The 16,123-nt window shown below is 42.5% G+C and overlaps 1 protein-coding gene across 2 annotated transcripts; it reads left to right on the top strand.

Annotated features, from left to right (window-relative positions):
• Positions 1-7,609: 7,609 nt before the first annotated feature.
• Positions 7,610-10,986, top strand: LOC147888496 (uncharacterized). Of its 2 annotated transcripts, XM_087392946.1 has the most exons (6): positions 7,610-7,788; positions 8,179-8,353; positions 9,251-9,355; positions 9,386-9,821; positions 9,923-10,003; positions 10,094-10,986. In XM_087392946.1, the coding sequence occupies exons 1-6, from the start codon at positions 7,720-7,722 to the stop codon at positions 10,593-10,595; spliced, it is 1,368 nt and encodes a 455-aa protein (XP_087249072.1). In that variant the 5' UTR covers positions 7,610-7,719; the 3' UTR covers positions 10,596-10,986. The 2 variants fall into 2 exon arrangements, with proteins under 2 accessions (XP_087249072.1, XP_087249071.1); XM_087392945.1 differs by having other exon boundaries at positions 9,251-9,821.
• Positions 10,987-16,123: the final 5,137 nt, after the last annotated feature.

Here is a 16,123-nt window from a genome sequence, read left to right as displayed (position 1 = left end):
TGGACATGTGGCATTGGGATTAGGCAACATTGGCAAAGAGTCCATGAGCTACATGTAGCGGAGACTCACGCTCTACATGTGAAGCTGCTCGTGAGAACATCTCTGCCTCTCTTGATTTGCAACTAAGTTTCAGGTTGCTTGCAGGAAAATCAAAGGAGCACATAGGCTCGAAAGCCTCTCCATTTCTCTCTTGCCCAAAAATCCTCAAAGATAGCCGTGGAAATAGATACTAAGGGCCTTAGCACATGGATGGGGCTAGCATGGGTTTAGGATGGGAATCTTTTTGTCATCATTACTCCCATCCTACACCAAGTGGTCTAGGATGGATTTAGAATGGGAGTAGCCACTTTTTCTCCCATCCTAGACCATGGCCTCTAGACTCTCAGCTAGAATGGGTTCCCCTTTTTTAGAGATTCAAAAACATGCAAGGATGACATGTATCCTTGTCCCCAAGTGGTCCCCACCTCCTAAACACATGAAATGATGCCATGTGTCCTCTTCCTCCTAAACCCATCCCTAGTTCTTTTTTTGTTAGCACATGGTGGGATGGGAATAGGATAGAAATATGCATGGGACCACTTGGGACCACCTTTTCCCATTCCCATCCTATTTCTTCCCATGTGCTAAGCCCCTTAAGTGTACAGCCGATTTCGCATGCAAATCTGTTGGAATTTCCCTATTCTTTGCCTCCGCGGAAAAATAGGGTGAAGAAATGGTCGACGCGAGAATGTCGTGTAAGGATGTTTACAGACTTACACCAGGGTCCCAAGTAGACTTGTTGAGTCAAGAGTCTCCATTAATGTTTGCAACTGATTAGCTAGTCACTTTTAAGCTTATAGAGATTGCCTATTTCGCTTATGCTTGATTAGTTCTTCCACTACTTAAGCCCCATTTAATGCAGATTAGACTACCTAAGTCATCCATGGGACTTATGCCCAAGAATCATGGATGGGGAAGATTGCTCGCCCATGTCACCATGGGGGCAAATCTTGGGCAAATAGTCTAAAAACACCCTGCGGCCGGGTTCACACCACCCAACGACCATGTAGGCAGCAAAAGAAAAGCCGAGTGTAGTGGTTCACATGACCCGACAATCAATTCTTATATAACAGAATGCCATTCAATGTCACCAAAGTATGATTGGTATAGCGGCTGAAGGAGATTATTGTCGGCACGTAAAGGCCAAACACATTTTTGTGTGTTAGTGGCCGCAACACGTAAAGGCCTTCCCTCCTATAGGGCCAATTAGGATGGCAATCCTTCACTTCATATTTTTGGAGGATGGCTGCCCAGTGGTGTGATTAGCATTGCCTCCTCAGAGGAAGTTTTATGGAAGGGGATTGAAATTCCTTTTGTGAATTTCCACGTGTAATGTTTACAAAAATTAATTGTGTTTCGAATTGCCATTTTATGGAGACAGTCCTACAAAAATTGCCTTTTAAGAGCCCAACACCCTTCAAAAAATCATTTGCTTTCCCTTTAGAAGGCAGTGCCCATGGACTCTTATTGATATTTTGTAGATTTTAAGCAAAAAAATAACTAAAATGCCTTGAAATTAAAACCGTCTATTTTCAAATTTACACCCATTCACCTCACATTACCAACATCCTCACCAAAGAGCCGTGGTGGTGATTTTCGACACCCTCATAGGACTTAGCACCGAGCCCGCCATCAACAAATGGTAGACTGTGCGATGATGCTGCCTTGGAGTAGAACTCCCGTCCATCTTGAAACTAACAGCATCATCGCCTAGTTAAATCAAGGAAATGCCGTCCTTCTATGGGAGGTGGCAAATATATGCTTACAGAGTAGTGGATGGCTTCCCAACTTTTCCTACCCATGGATGGAGACAAGAAATGTGTATTAGTGCTCCTACTTGAGCCAAAGGGGCTCTTCAACAAAAAAACATCGCAATAATTTCTCCTCAGCAACCTTGAGCCCCATAACAACATCTCGTGCTTTTGGTTCTTCTTGGAGCTTGTGTGGCTCTAGAATAAGACCTTCAGCATCTTAGTAGTAGGAACGGGATTGCTCCTCCAGCAGGTAGAAGCAAGAAAGCTCATGGCTCGGTCCATCCTCCTTTCGTGCAGTTTTGGCATGCGATTAAGTGGCTACCAAACAAGGAGGGCACACGTACCTAGTGTGCCAATATTTTCAATACTATTTCCATTCTAGGGAACCGCATTCTTCCCTGTCTTACATCAATTCTTCTCACAAACAGGGTTGAAGTCCAAATCCTCCACATGCAAGCCAAAGTGCAACAAAGGGCTCTAGAAGAAGAGGATGCCCAATCTTGGTGTTGATGGATCCATGTGATGTATATTGTTCCTTTTGAAAGGTGGAAGCTTTCTCCTATTCTGTCTTGGAAGTGGAAGCTTTTGCATTAGAGGGTTGTGCATCAGCCCGTTGGTTTTGAGAATCTTGAGGATTTTGATTCGAGCAATGAAGGGGAGTCAAGCAATTTCTCAGCCAAGCAATTTGAGAATCATGGCATTTCTTGGCCAAGCATCTCCAGTCCCACTTCTCTTTCGGCATTCCAATTTGCTTAGGCCAAGTTTTCCACGAATCCAATAAAGTTTGTCCTCTCAAGTCCATGGGTCACCATGACATTTTTAAGGTAGTCCCCCAAAATAACACTTGGAGGTCATGTCTTCTTCTTTCATCTCACAATAGCTATTGTAAGAATCTACTACAAGGTAACGCATAATAAGAGCCCAAAGTTCACGTCTTGAAAGCTTTACAATAGTTAGGCTTTCATACTACTCTCTAAGATTAATTGACTCATACTTTGGATCGTACACATGGCATGCTATTGTCACCCGGCGGTTTGAGATGCAATGTATGTGGTAAAATTGTATCCAAGATTGGTAGAGATTCGCTTTGCTTGAATGCCTCATTCTATTTACAAGCTCAACACCCAATGATGCAAGCCCCATTTTTAACATCTTGAAGACACATGATCAGATTCACTCCCTTAGTCAAAGATCCTCTAGGACATTGTGGAGCTCCTTTTCTCCAAGTTTCTCATGGCCACCTTTCTACACCAAGGAGGTCGTAACGAATTTTTTTCCACACACATTTGCACCCTTCTTGGACTGGCATTCTTCTCAACACTAATTGCTCTATCCACCATCTCTCTTGTCCCCTCTAATAATTTCTTTAATGTTCTTACTTGCACATTGTGTGAATGCCTACCCACATGTATCATTGAGAGAGAGAGAGAGAGAGAGAGAGAGAAGAGAGAGAGAGAGAGAGAGAGAGAGAGAGAGAGAGAGAGAGAGAGAGAGAGAGAGAGAGAGAGAGAGAGAGAGAATCATTGTTGGGCATGACATATTACATGTAACAATTGCAAGATCCAACTCATTTAGCGGGCTACTTACAGGAGTGGCAAAACACCCTCCCATTAGTTGTGGCTAGGAGGCCACTATGCACATCCTCATCATGGATCTTCTAAAATAATAGCTATTGAAAATGCCCCATAGTGTACATACCATGGAAAAGTTAAATTTTTGCACTCCAAGTGCCCCATACAGTGGCTAATCTGATAAAGACCTTCAAAGGAAATACTTGAATTGCCTGCCTTTGTCCACATATGACTATCTAGCTTATGCTCCATCTCTTCCATTGCTGATCCAACTTCCTTTGCATAGGGAACTTGAATTTCACATCTCCTTGTTCAATTCTATGCATAAGCTTGCTTAAAGTGTGAGGCTTCATTGTAGCAAATCAAGACATTGATAGTACTTTTATAACTATATGGGGCAACTTTGTTCATAAGGGAATTGCAAAAACCATCAACAAGATGCCAAACTGGGATTCTCTATATCAACAAACGCCTTACTACTCATGGGTGTCTTGCATTCGGAATTGTATGTCACCTCATATAAGGCAGGCACTATCCCCTCGAGGATGTACATGTCATTCCCCTCCACATTATGATAGGGAACAAGGCTCACTCATCCTTCCTTATCTCATGCCACAATGATGGTGTTCAAGGACATAAAGTGATTTAGATAACATTTTTTATTACAAAAGTCTTGACTCACAACACTTCTTTCATTGGTTAGTGGAACAAAGACCATGTCACTACTATCCAGAAGAGCAGTTCGGCCTCCATCACAAGAGTGAGATCATACTCAACAAATGACGAGATGAGAGTGTCACTGCAAAATGTGCATCAATTTTTGTGAAGTAGGGTTTGAAAGAGATTAGCTATTGGGTTTCGAAAGTAAATTGATTAATCCATGTATGGAACCCATCTGCATGCAAAAGGGCTTGTCAATGGCACTACTATTGATGGAGTCAAGTGACAAGTCTTGCCGATGAACGAAAAATCGATGCCATTCAATAGTTTAGGAGGTAGGCAGCCCATCATCGGCAATTGGCTTGCATCATGCAACAATTCATCGACAATTGACGGTAATGGATAAACTAACATGGTAGGTGACACATTATCAACATTAGGCAACACATCATCTATAGTTTGCTTGTGGATGATCAACAAGCTGATGTGGCATAATAATTGATGAGGTAGGCAACATGTCATGGGCATTAGGTGACACATCATTTGTAATAGCCGTACCGATGATAGGCATGCTGATGTGGCAAAAAACACATAATCAATAATGAGCTTGTCGATGATAGGCATGCTGATGTGGCAAAAAACACATCATCAATAATGAGCTTGTCGATGATCGATAAGTTGATGTGGCACATTTGTTAGGAGGTAGGTGACATGTGCTCAATGATCACCTTGTTGATCATCAATAAGCTGACATGGTAGAAGACATATAATCGGTACTTGGCTTGTCGATTATTGACAAGATGATGATGCATAGTTGTTGAGGAGGTAGGCAATATGTCATTGGCGATCACCTTTTTGATTTATGGACAAGATGACATGGTAAAATACACATCATCAATAATCAACTTCTCAATGGTCGACAAGCTGATGTGGCATAGTTGTTGAGGAGGTAGGAAACACATCATTAGTTGATTGCCTTGCCGATCATCGGCAAGTTGACATGGCAAAATACACGTTATTGGTAATTGGCTTATTGATGATGTGACATAGTTGTTGAGGAGGAAAGAGACACATCATCAATGAGCGGCTTGCCGATCATCGATAAGTTCATGTGGTAGAAGACACATCATTGGTAACCGCACAGGCTGACATGGCACAATTGTTGAGGAGACAAGAGACACATCCTCAACAATCGGTTTGTTAAGAATCGACAAGTTGATCTAGCAAAAGACATATCATCGGTAATCAGCTTACGGATGATTGAAAAGTTGAATTGTTATAGATGTTGAGGAGGCAAACAACACATCATCAACGACAAACTTATTGATGATTGACAAGGTGATGTGGTGACACATCATCAACAATCAGTTTGCTAATGATTGACAAGATGATGTGGCCCATGAGGTAGGTTGTCACGTCATTGGCAATCACCTTCCCATGATCGTCAAGGGGCCGTGGTTGAAAGGGAAGATTGTACGAGGTTGTAACAAGTGGTCCTAATGGAAATGAAAGTTGCCATGAGGCCATGCGGTACACTCGGGGAAATGAATGCTAGCCCATGTTCCCTCATGCTGGATCATGTTGCCATGCAATAGATAAGCCTGACAATTAAAATAAGCCACTTTTTTCCTACCTGCTCTACTCTCTAGCTATTTGCTCACTTTTTTTCCTACCTACTCACCCTCACCTCTACTCTCTAGTTATCGTCGCCTTCCATCTCTCCTCCCACTCTCTTGCTTGGCTCAGATCATTGGCTCAGATCATACTGTTTGTGCTTTTCCTCATCTTGGCTCATACTACACTCACATCCCAACTCAACTTTATTGAAAGTGAATTGAAGTCTCCTTGGTCCATCTTCACGTGCCAACTAAACTTTAAAGTAAACTAAAGTGCCAACCTCACCTCTCAAGTGAGGTTTCTTGAAGTGAACTCAATTCTCCTCATCCCAATAGACCAACCATCCCAATAGAAGTGAATTGAAGTGTCTTGAATAAAATGGCACCAAATCTTTGGTCAAGTAAGGGGAGAAAGAAGACCGAGAAGTTGGACGGTACTAGTTTAGGGTCTCAACCAATGTCATAGGTTGTGGATTCACAGTAAGAGTCACAGTCTACTACTAGTTCCGTTTTGTAGGCATAGAAGCTAGCCAGTCTTATCGTACCCATGCCCAAAGTTAGCAACGATATCTCTCAAGCATTTACATATAAATGCACAAGTGTCAAGATGGCTTCTCAACCATCAAGGAAGAATAAAATTGTAGAAGAGCCATCAGCAAAAGCATTGACTTTGCTCGAGGACTTTGGGAAGATTGTCATGATGGCCTTGCTTTAAAATAGGCTCTCAAGTGACTTTGTGGACCATGAGGAGGGGCTACCAGATGTACCCCTATACATACTAGATTTAACTTAAACCCAATTATGATAAGAAGTGTAGAATATTACCTTCAAGAGCTTCGGGATAGATTCAACTAACTTGTATGTGTACATCCCCACACAAGGGGAATTCATAGTGTTGGAGAGGTTTATAGGTGAAGAGCCACTGCCTTTCCACTCATGAGATCCTAAGTGGGAAAAATGCTATTGGTCACATCAATCATTTAGGTTCAACTTAGGTGGGAGCACTAGTGGGGATCTCATTTTCTTGTAAAAGGTCATGCAAAATTGGAAACTTGTTAGTATAATACACATTGTATAATTTGTTCTCAAGGTGGAGAGAGTGGACCTAGAGGGATCTTTTTGAATTCCTTTCACCTAGATGACCATGCAACCAAATATGTGATAGGAGAAGTGGTAAGGAGAGTTGCATGGCCACACATAGGCATGGATATGGTAGAGAGAGAGAGAGAGAGAGAGAGAGAGAGAGAGAGAGAGAGGTGCTCTTTGCTTTCTCTTTGGAGGGAGAGTCTTGAAGAGAGAGGCACACCTCTTTTTGGAAGGGGTGTGTGTGTGTATGTGTGAGTTTCTCTCTCTTCTAAAACTTAGAAGAGAGAAAGAGCGAGAGAGTGAATATATTCCCAAGTCTCTCCAAGAGAGAGAGAGAGAGAGAGAGAGAGAGAGAGAGAGAGAGAGAGAGAAGCTTCTCTCTCTCAAAGTGCTTTCTCTTCCAAGAAGCTCTCTCGGTCGCTCTCTCTCACTCTCTCCCTCGCTCTCTCTCACTCAAAGTTTCTCTTCCAAGAAGCTCTCTCTCTCTCTCTCTCTCTCTCTCACTCACTTATTGTTCTCTCTCCTCTTCTCTCTCCCCCCCCCTTTCTGTCTCTCTCTCTCTCTCTTCCAAAACTAGAGAGAGAGCCACTCTCTTTCTCTTTCAAGTTTTGGGGGACAGAGAGAGAGAGACGCATCTTGTGGCGGATATAAAAAGGAAACTTGAAATTGTTTTTTTCTTTTTTTTTTTTGTGCACTGGAGAATGGTTGGGGTCCGCGACAAGTGGCAGGGGGCGAGATTTGCATGGGAGGGAGGGGATCGGGGCCGTCCATTGAGGACGTAGAAGAGCGGGAGACGAACGAGGGCCGCACGATTGAGGAGGGTGGGCTCAAAACATCTGGTGGTGCTGATCAGCGGCATCTTCTTCTTCTTCGTCGTCGTCGTCCTCTTGTTTGTCTTGTTCGTCTTGGTTTTCAAGAGTGCAGCTTCGAAGTCGAGCTGCCTCCATAGCTCCATAGCTCCATAGCTCCGAGCTCCTATCGCCCATCTCTGCTATGCAGCTTCGCTCCTCCCTTCTGGCTCCATGGACCCATTTCAATCTGCAGGGAAGGACCTTTCATGTGGTGCGATCTCTCTCTCTCTCTCTCTCTCTCTCTCTCTCTCTCTCTCTCTCTCAATCGGTTCGGCAACTTCGTAGCTTTCCCAGTCGCAGAAATTTTTGTAGCCTTCTGCTCACTCCCCTTCTCATACTCCCTCTCTCTCTGCTGTCCGTTCTTCTCCGTAACGCGTTCTTGCTTGATTTACGTTGAACCTTTGTGCCCTTTGCACGATTTCAGCTCATTTGCTACTCTATAATTCTCTCTAGGACTGATTCTAACACTAAAGGTGCGTCCAAAGTCTGCGAAATTGACGGCTCAGCCAAATCTAGCAACTCGAAACAAAGAACACAAATTCTTTTTTTGTAACTCTTTGTCTAAAACCTGCATGAAGTCTCATATATTGTTGTTTTGCAGGGGTTTGAACGTCCAATTCTTTTCGCAAATCCGAAGCTTGACTCCGCACGTCATAGGCAGCAATTGAAAGTTTCTTGTAAATCCGACAACTTTTATCACAATTTTCTGCCCGGGGAATTAATAACGGAAACACAGGGCCAAAGCTCGGAGGAGGCAAATCTGATTGACATAGAAGGTACCGTTGTAGTCCTATCGTGGGACAATTGCTTAGTCGAGTGATTGATGTGCGGTTAGAGATTTTTCTCGGGTACTCCGGACATCTCGACCGAAAAAGAAAACTGGCTCTTGCACAGACCTCCATTCGTTGCTTCTATTTGCCCTTTCGTCAGCAGGGGTTATCCTACCTATAGAGCACGGGCGTGCTTTTTACACGAACTCACAAGATTTCACCAATGAACACGATTTCGAGTTCGGGTATCAGGCCTTGTAGATTTAGGGGCTTTTTAGCAAGATACTTGCTCCAAAAGGAACAGTTGGTCCAAAGAGTAACCACTCCAACGAGTATCAATAGGGACCTATTCTACGTCAAGACTTCCCACGAGTATCAATAAATCGTGCATGGTTTTTAATGGGACTCAACTTAAGAAAGGGCATGATGGTGTTGCTAGTTCTAAATGCCCACGCAGCAGATGCTGTTTCGAAGTTAAGTGAAAGGTTTTATGGCTTGGTAAAGGGTCTCTTGGGTGCGGTTTACAAACCATGTGGGCCATTAATATATTTGTGAGAAGTCAACCTATATATTCTGTAGCTAACTACAATACGATTCATTAAGCATTGAAATACTCCCTCCATACGTTAAAGACGATCTCAGAATCTGAGAATTTTCTACACATACTTTATTAATAACATACCTGTGAATTGCAAAAGCTCATGAGCTGCCTTCATGCGGACTTGGACTCTCTTTCTTGGGTTGAATTTGATTGTTTTGGATCTTGGTTTTGTTCCACACCAATCATTTCCCACACATGCCTCATGCCATTTCTGCCGTCAATTGAATATTTTGATCAATACTTGTCATTTCTTGATCAATACTTATCATTTCTTGATGCTGACACCAGTTTTTTGTTAACAGAGAGCACCAATGGATTTGTGCTGTTCAAGTTTGGGACCAGAGATGTCTCCGAAGCAATTGACTTCCATACCTCAGCAAAAGTGGATAAATGGGAAGGATTCCCAAGTAAGAACTTGACAAGTTACCAGTTTTCAGGGGGGATAATCGACTTGAGTCTGAGCAAAGATGCTATAAAAGACAGTGTGGGAGACAGATACAAAGCAGAGCATTTGTTTGAACCTTCAACTGAACAGCGATCACCTTTTTTAACACCTAATTATGCTACAAGTGACAATAGATTTGACAGTTTGTTGCACCAGAGTGTGCCCATCGAATTGCCTGACAGTATCTCAGAGACCAACAAGCAGCTGAGTCTGCCGCTTCCTTCAACAAAAAGGCAGGAGCTGGTGAATTGCCCAAGTTACTTCCCTCTAGGGTGTGGCATAGTCATAGAATTAGGGAATGATGGGCTCGACTTCATATTGCCACATAATGGGGAAATCCACTCTGAAAATATAAATTTTATTGAAGGACTATATGGATTGAATTCAGCTATCATGACGACGAATGTTGAAAGATTGCCTTCAAATTTGTAAGTGCACAGACGGTGTAGTTTTGTTTATAACTTGCTTGGGAGTAGTGTCTGGATTACCATATTGTAATGGCTTTGTCATTCTTTCTCTTCTTTTGCAGTTCTCATGCACATGTGGGCACCGTCAGGCCACAGTTGATTGCTGAAGTAGCATGTGAAACAAAGACCTCAACTACCAAAAGGCAAGTTAGAAAATATCTTAAGGCCTCCATAACGAGTTTCCATTTTCTTGAGAAGACAAACTGATTTGTTTTATGTCTTTTTTCCTGCAGGACTCAGACAGGAAGAAAGAAGATTGGGCACCAGCGAAGGAAGGACAAAAAGGTAGTTGCACAAGACTTGTACAGAAGAGGCTCCATCCAGCTTTATGAAGTCATCCTTAGCTACCCATTTATGAACTCCAGCAGAGCTGCCTTGAAATTCCAAACCATCCCCAAGGAGAAATTCGGAGAGCTGTTCCATATTGTGAATCAAGTTGCTGTGGGACTTGCTGGGAGTGGCCTTGCCTTGGTATTGTTTGTAGCCTCAAGAATGCTATCATTAAATGCAACCCTGGATGGTAGCAAAGCGATGTATTTACTACGGGGTATTGGACTCTTATGGCTTTCTTCAGCTTTACAGAATCTTGGTGCAACAGTAATGTGCATGGCAGAAGTATGTACCAAAGCAAGGCCTCAAAGAAAGGAGGATCTGGCCAGGTTTAGAAGGGAGGTACAGGCTGTTACTTTCAAGGCTTGCACACTGGCAATATTGTCATTGGTCAGGTTGGTCTGAAATGTTACTCGAAGATGACTGTCCCCAGCCTGAGTGGGGACGGTCATTGGGGTAATTGATACTGACATGACAGGTCATCCAAAGAGAGGATTCTTCGTGGTCATTGTCATGGATCAATTGTCCCCGTCCCTGATCCTTTTTGAAAGATATTCTTTCAAGTCAGAGGGTGGGAAAATTATGCATAACTTTGTGCATAAGCGGCAGGTACATGCTTGACTTGTACTTGCTTAAGCGGCAGGTAGATACTTGCAGGTGAGCAACTTTGGGTGGAAATAGGATCTGTCATTGGCCTCTGCAAGACTGTAATACTAAATTGCATCGTTCTTGCTTTGTACAAATTTCTTTTCCCATGCTTCATAATGTGATCACCTCATGTGCAGCATTGAAAGTTCCACTGTTAAAAAAATTCCTGGAGGACTCCCAACAGAACATATCTTGGGAGTATCCAAGCATTCTTTGTACCTCCAAGAGGTAGAGCTGGAGTTCTTTCTTGTCTACGTACATGCATTCTTGTTTTCTAAATGAAGTCAACACAAGGACACCTGGCATTTTTGAAATTACGCTTCTAAGCAGGAGGAAGGAACAATGGAAAATTCATATTTCCAGCTTGCACTCAGTACACTAAAGGGACATGGAATGATAGCATCACGCATTTAAGAGCACAGAAAAATAACCAAGTGGATTTGTTTAGATAAGGCATGCATGTGCAAATCACTGGTTGACCCTGTTCTTCATCATCACCAGTTTCTTGTGTGATATTTAAATACTAGGGTTACAGTGAGCAGTATTGTCCTGTCCAGTCTGTGAGCTGCTATCAAATCAATAGCTGCAAGCAAAATAATGCTTGTACAGAATACCTCACATGGTTTTCGTGAGGAGAAATTAGGATAGATTCTTGGTTGTGTACTTGTCAAGGTTCTGATGGGAGGAGAATTGCATCCCTATCTCCTGGGTCAACGTTTGGCTTGCAGACATCACTTGATTGCATAAGGGGGATATATCTTTGCCTTTACTGTCTTTGCAGGGTGCTGGGACTGCAAAGACTGAGTCTTTAGTTGAGGCACCATATTGTCGAGGCAACTTGAATGATGGCACGATACCATATATCTTCCAAAATCAAAATTGATTTGCAGTCAATGTGCCCTTGATTGATTTGCAGTCAATGTGCCCTTGATTGTTGCATGCAACTCTATACCCTATAAATTGGCCATATTAGCCCCAATTAGGCTACCACATTTGCTCCATGAGCTACCCTTGTAGGGCCTATTGCTACTAGCTCCATGGCTCTGTACGCGGGCTATATCTAATACTAAACACATATGCTACCCACATGGAAGCCTACATGCCAATAATGTGGCAATCTTGCATTCAAGCTCTACTCTATTCTCCTGGCAGCCACCACCATCTCTACCCATGTGGATCATCCCTTGCCCAGCCTAGTAGTGTTCCAATGTTTATCACATGTGCACACCCATCCTCCACTTTCACGATACTTCTTTTTCTATTGTTAGTGCTTGTACTAGAGATTCACCCGTGCAAGGGTGAGGCCTAAAAGTTTTCTAAATTTTCAAATTTTCACCATGGGAAGTTCAAATGTAAAAGAATCACTATGTTATTTGATAATGCTTTCTAGTCCCATAGATCTTGACGTGTCCTTGGTAGACTTTAATAAAATCATCTCTCTCTCTCTATATATATGTGTGTGTGTGTGTGTGTGTGTGTGTGTCCACTAAAAAAGAAAAAAGTGTGTGTGCGTGTGTGCGCTTGTGTGTAATCCCATATTACGAAGGCCATAGAGCCCTTGCAATTTTTCAATAGCATAGCTCCCATGAGATTCTAAATCTCATCAATTTGGGTTAGAAGGGAAATGAAAGGAGGTTTAGGATGGCAAGAGGCCCTGTTCAAGTGATGGGATGATCGTCCTCTCACACTTAGAAGGATGGCAAGAGGCCATGTCCAAGTGATGGGATGAGCGTCCTCTCACACTTAGAAGGATGGAATGAACCATTCTCTTTTGAGACAATGCAAGTGGGTGATGTTCAAATCATTGATGTCTTCTTGCAGTGGGGAGAGAAGATAACACAGCTACCATTGGACCCCTTCCAAGTGGAGCCTGCAGCTACTAGTCCCATGAAGGGATGACAGTCCTCTCACACGTAGAAGGATGGAATGAACCATTCTAATTTGAGACAATTCAACTAGGTGAATTCCAAAACATCAATATCTTCTTGTAATGGGGAGAGAAGATAACATAGCTACCACTTTCCAAGTAAAGACTGCAGCTAAGGATCTGCTCTAGTTGGTAGGATACAAAGTGTGGCATAGCAAAAGATACACTAATTGAAAATGCCCCTAGTGATTATGTGGTTTGACACTACAAAAGGAAGATAATAGAAGGGATGGTTTCGTGACAAGCATGCAAAAATCCTCTCGTGATAGAACAATCCAATCTGGAAGTTTGTCCTTCTTCAAGGGTCCCAAGACACAAAAGGCAAAGTATAGGAAAATTCAAAAAGTCAACTCGAACAATAGAGGATGGTTTGGCTGAGATCCTAGTAAGGCAAAGGCAAACGAATCAACTCTAATAGAGAGGATGGACAAGCTAATAATAAAACTAGAGAGTATACTGTAGGTAAGCTAACTAAGGTCTCAACTCCACATTGCTCTCTTGAATGAAACGTCTCAATTGTTGTGTTCAAGCATAGTAGTGGGTTACATACATGGCCCCTATCTACTTGCTTCTTTTCTAGAGAGGTTGATGCAAGGTTGGTGCATAATACTTGGGGCGAAAAGGGTTTCAATGTAACAATACCCGACATCCTGCAATTAGTGACCATCATGAACCATCTTTGCATTTTGCTCAAGAGCAATTTAAACCTATTTGCATGCTAGTATACCATATTTTTCCAGCATATCCTAGGAATATTGCCTTTGGATCATCCAAATACCATGAGAAGTGTCAATGAACTCAATGCCAAGAAAGTACCTAAGCTATCCTAGGTCTTTTGTGTCAAATTTCCTTACCAATTCCTTCTTTATGGCTGTAATTCCTGCATCATAGTTACCCGTGATGATCAAATCATCAACATATACATTTTTTACCCCTCTTGTTGCACATAGATGGACTAATCAGTTTTGAATTGTTTGAAATTTAATCTCAACAAGGTTTTGCTTATCTTGTACCATGCCCTTGGTGCTTGTTTCAGCCCATATAAAGCTTTTCTCAGCTTACACACATGCATTGGAACCTTAGGATATACATACCCCTCTAGCTATAGAGAATATATACCTCCTCTCGATTTAGAAATGCATTTTTAACATCCATTTTCCATAATTCCAATCAAACATGCTAGCCAATTACGGTCCTTATGGTAGTCATCTTTGCTACCGGGCTCGGAGTATCATTATAATCCACACCATATGTTTGAGCATAACCTTTGCTACTAACATTGCCTTGTATCTCTCACCACTCCCATCCGATGTGCATTTAACTTTATAAACCCATTTACAACCAATAGATTTTTTCCCTTTAGAAAGTTTGACAAGAGTCCATGTATTGTTTTCGTCTAAGGCATCCATCTCTTCATCCATAGCATCTATCCAATCTGAAATTTGACATCTTCTTCAAACATGATGGTTCCACATGTTGCACTTTACTAACCTTATATGCACAGTGCATCCTCATATAACCATTGTATGTCAACCTCACGGGATGTCTCACCCTTTCTGATCTCCTCAAGAGTTGTGGATTTGCCACTTGCTTTCTCGCATGTGGTGGCCCATACTTTATGGCATGCTTGGTATCTTGAACTTCGACAGGCTTTAAATTACTCCCTTCATCAACACTTGCATTCTCAATGCTCTCATCCTCCTCAAGTATTTTCTTCCCTTTGTCCACATGCATACTCCCCCTTAGTTTACGACTCCAAGGGTTCACACTATCAACAGTTTCTTCTTGTTGAGATGGGCCTATCATATCCATACTTGAAGGTACAACGTGCTGTAATTTTTCTTTCTCAACCTTAGGCATGTATTCATCCTCAACCATAATTGCCTTGGGATGATACTTAGGTTCATGCTCACTAAATCTAACATCCCAGCTTTCATATACTTGTCTTGTAATGGGATCATAACATTTATATCCTTCCAAACCATTTTTTTCTTACCTCATTGGGAACATGCACATAACAAAAGCAACCTAACACCTTTAAACATGCCAAGCTTGGCTTATACCCATATAAATCTTCGTAAAGGGTGTCATCTCAGCATCCATGGGAGTTTTATTCATTATATACACCACCGTGTGCATTGCGTCGGACAATATGTCAAGGGCATACTCATTTCATCTAACATGGCTCTAGTTATGTATCCAATCACTCTATTTTTCCTTTCTACAATGGCATTTTGCTGTGGGCTGTATGTATGTGTAACCCATCTGTTTATGCCTTGACTAAACTCATAAGACATGTACTCTCCACCATCATCTATGTGGAAGCATTTTATTTGACACCCAAGCTCCTTCTTCACCATTCTTTTGTATTGGAAAAACACTTGAAAGCATCACTCTTTGCTTTCAAAAAGTACACCATATCATGCGGCTTAAATCATCTATAACGGTAATGTAATACCTTGCTTCTCCAATGGTAACATTACCCATAGGACCCCAAATATTAGAGTGCACTATTTCCAAAGAATATTTACTTACTCTCCCCTTCTTTGTATCAATGTGGGTAATTTTATGCATGGTATCATCACCCGTAGCCACAAGCTCACCATTTGAAGAAAAAAAATCCTTCTAGAAGAGGCTGCCCGTGAAGGGCCCTGCATGCTAGCCCAAATGGCTATCAAAGTGTGAACCGTGTCAGTCCAAATACCCGTGAACACCTGTGAAGGGTGTATCTGGGTGCCATCCAAGGCCTCTATACATCTGGCTCTCCAAATGTGCCAAGAGGAAATGCTAGCCAAGAACTCCCAAGAGGTGTCCACTGAAGCATGAGAAGCCCTGAAGGGAGTAAGTGGTACATCCTGAAGAGAGTAGGGCTCTATCACACTACTGCGGACCGAGAGTGCCCAAGAAGAAGGCTCACCCTCATAAAACACCTGGGGCCCAATAAGGGATAACCAAGTGACTGAGCCCCAAGTCATGAAGAAAGGGGAAGTATGAAAAATGCTGAGTATCCTCGCAACCCCTTTCCAAATAGTCCTCGCTTGACTGCAGTCCCAAAGGCAATGTCGCACTGACTCCTCTATAGAATGACAACCAGGGCAAGTGGGATCAGCCCCAAAATGTGATCTCCATAGGTTCACTGCAATCCCTCCATGAATAGAAAGCCAAAAGAAAAGAGTGATCTTTCTATTTCTGAGGTAATTCCAGAGCCTCCTCCAGAAATTCCTACGCAAATCTGCAGTGATGAAGAAGCTGTCCCAATGGGGGGCTCTGGAGGGAACCCAACCCCTACTATTCAGCTGAAATCTCTTGGCATTACCAACCGTGAAATGAAAAAAGGGAATTCCCCTCTCTCGGTGCC

This window comes from Dipteris shenzhenensis, chromosome 21 (assembly GCF_047967505.1).
Source record: "Dipteris shenzhenensis isolate YYH24624 ecotype China chromosome 21, Dip_SZ_1.0, whole genome shotgun sequence".
Taxonomy (NCBI): domain Eukaryota; kingdom Viridiplantae; phylum Streptophyta; class Polypodiopsida; order Gleicheniales; family Dipteridaceae; genus Dipteris; species Dipteris shenzhenensis.
This window is presented reverse-complemented; position numbering and strand designations above follow the sequence as displayed.

What these genes read in the sequence shown, in the direction of transcription:
- LOC147888496 (XM_087392945.1), top strand. Translation starts at nt 7,720, where the DNA reads ATGCAGCTTCGCTCCTCCCTTCTGGCTCCATGGACCCATTTCAATCTG. An exon ending in GAAAGATTGCCTTCAAATTT is followed by an intron (nt 9,822 to 9,922) that starts GTAAGTGCACAG and finishes CTTCTTTTGCAG; the next exon opens with TTCTCATGCACATGTGGGCA. An exon ending in AAGACCTCAACTACCAAAAG is followed by an intron (nt 10,004 to 10,093) that starts GCAAGTTAGAAA and finishes TTTTTCCTGCAG; the next exon opens with GACTCAGACAGGAAGAAAGA.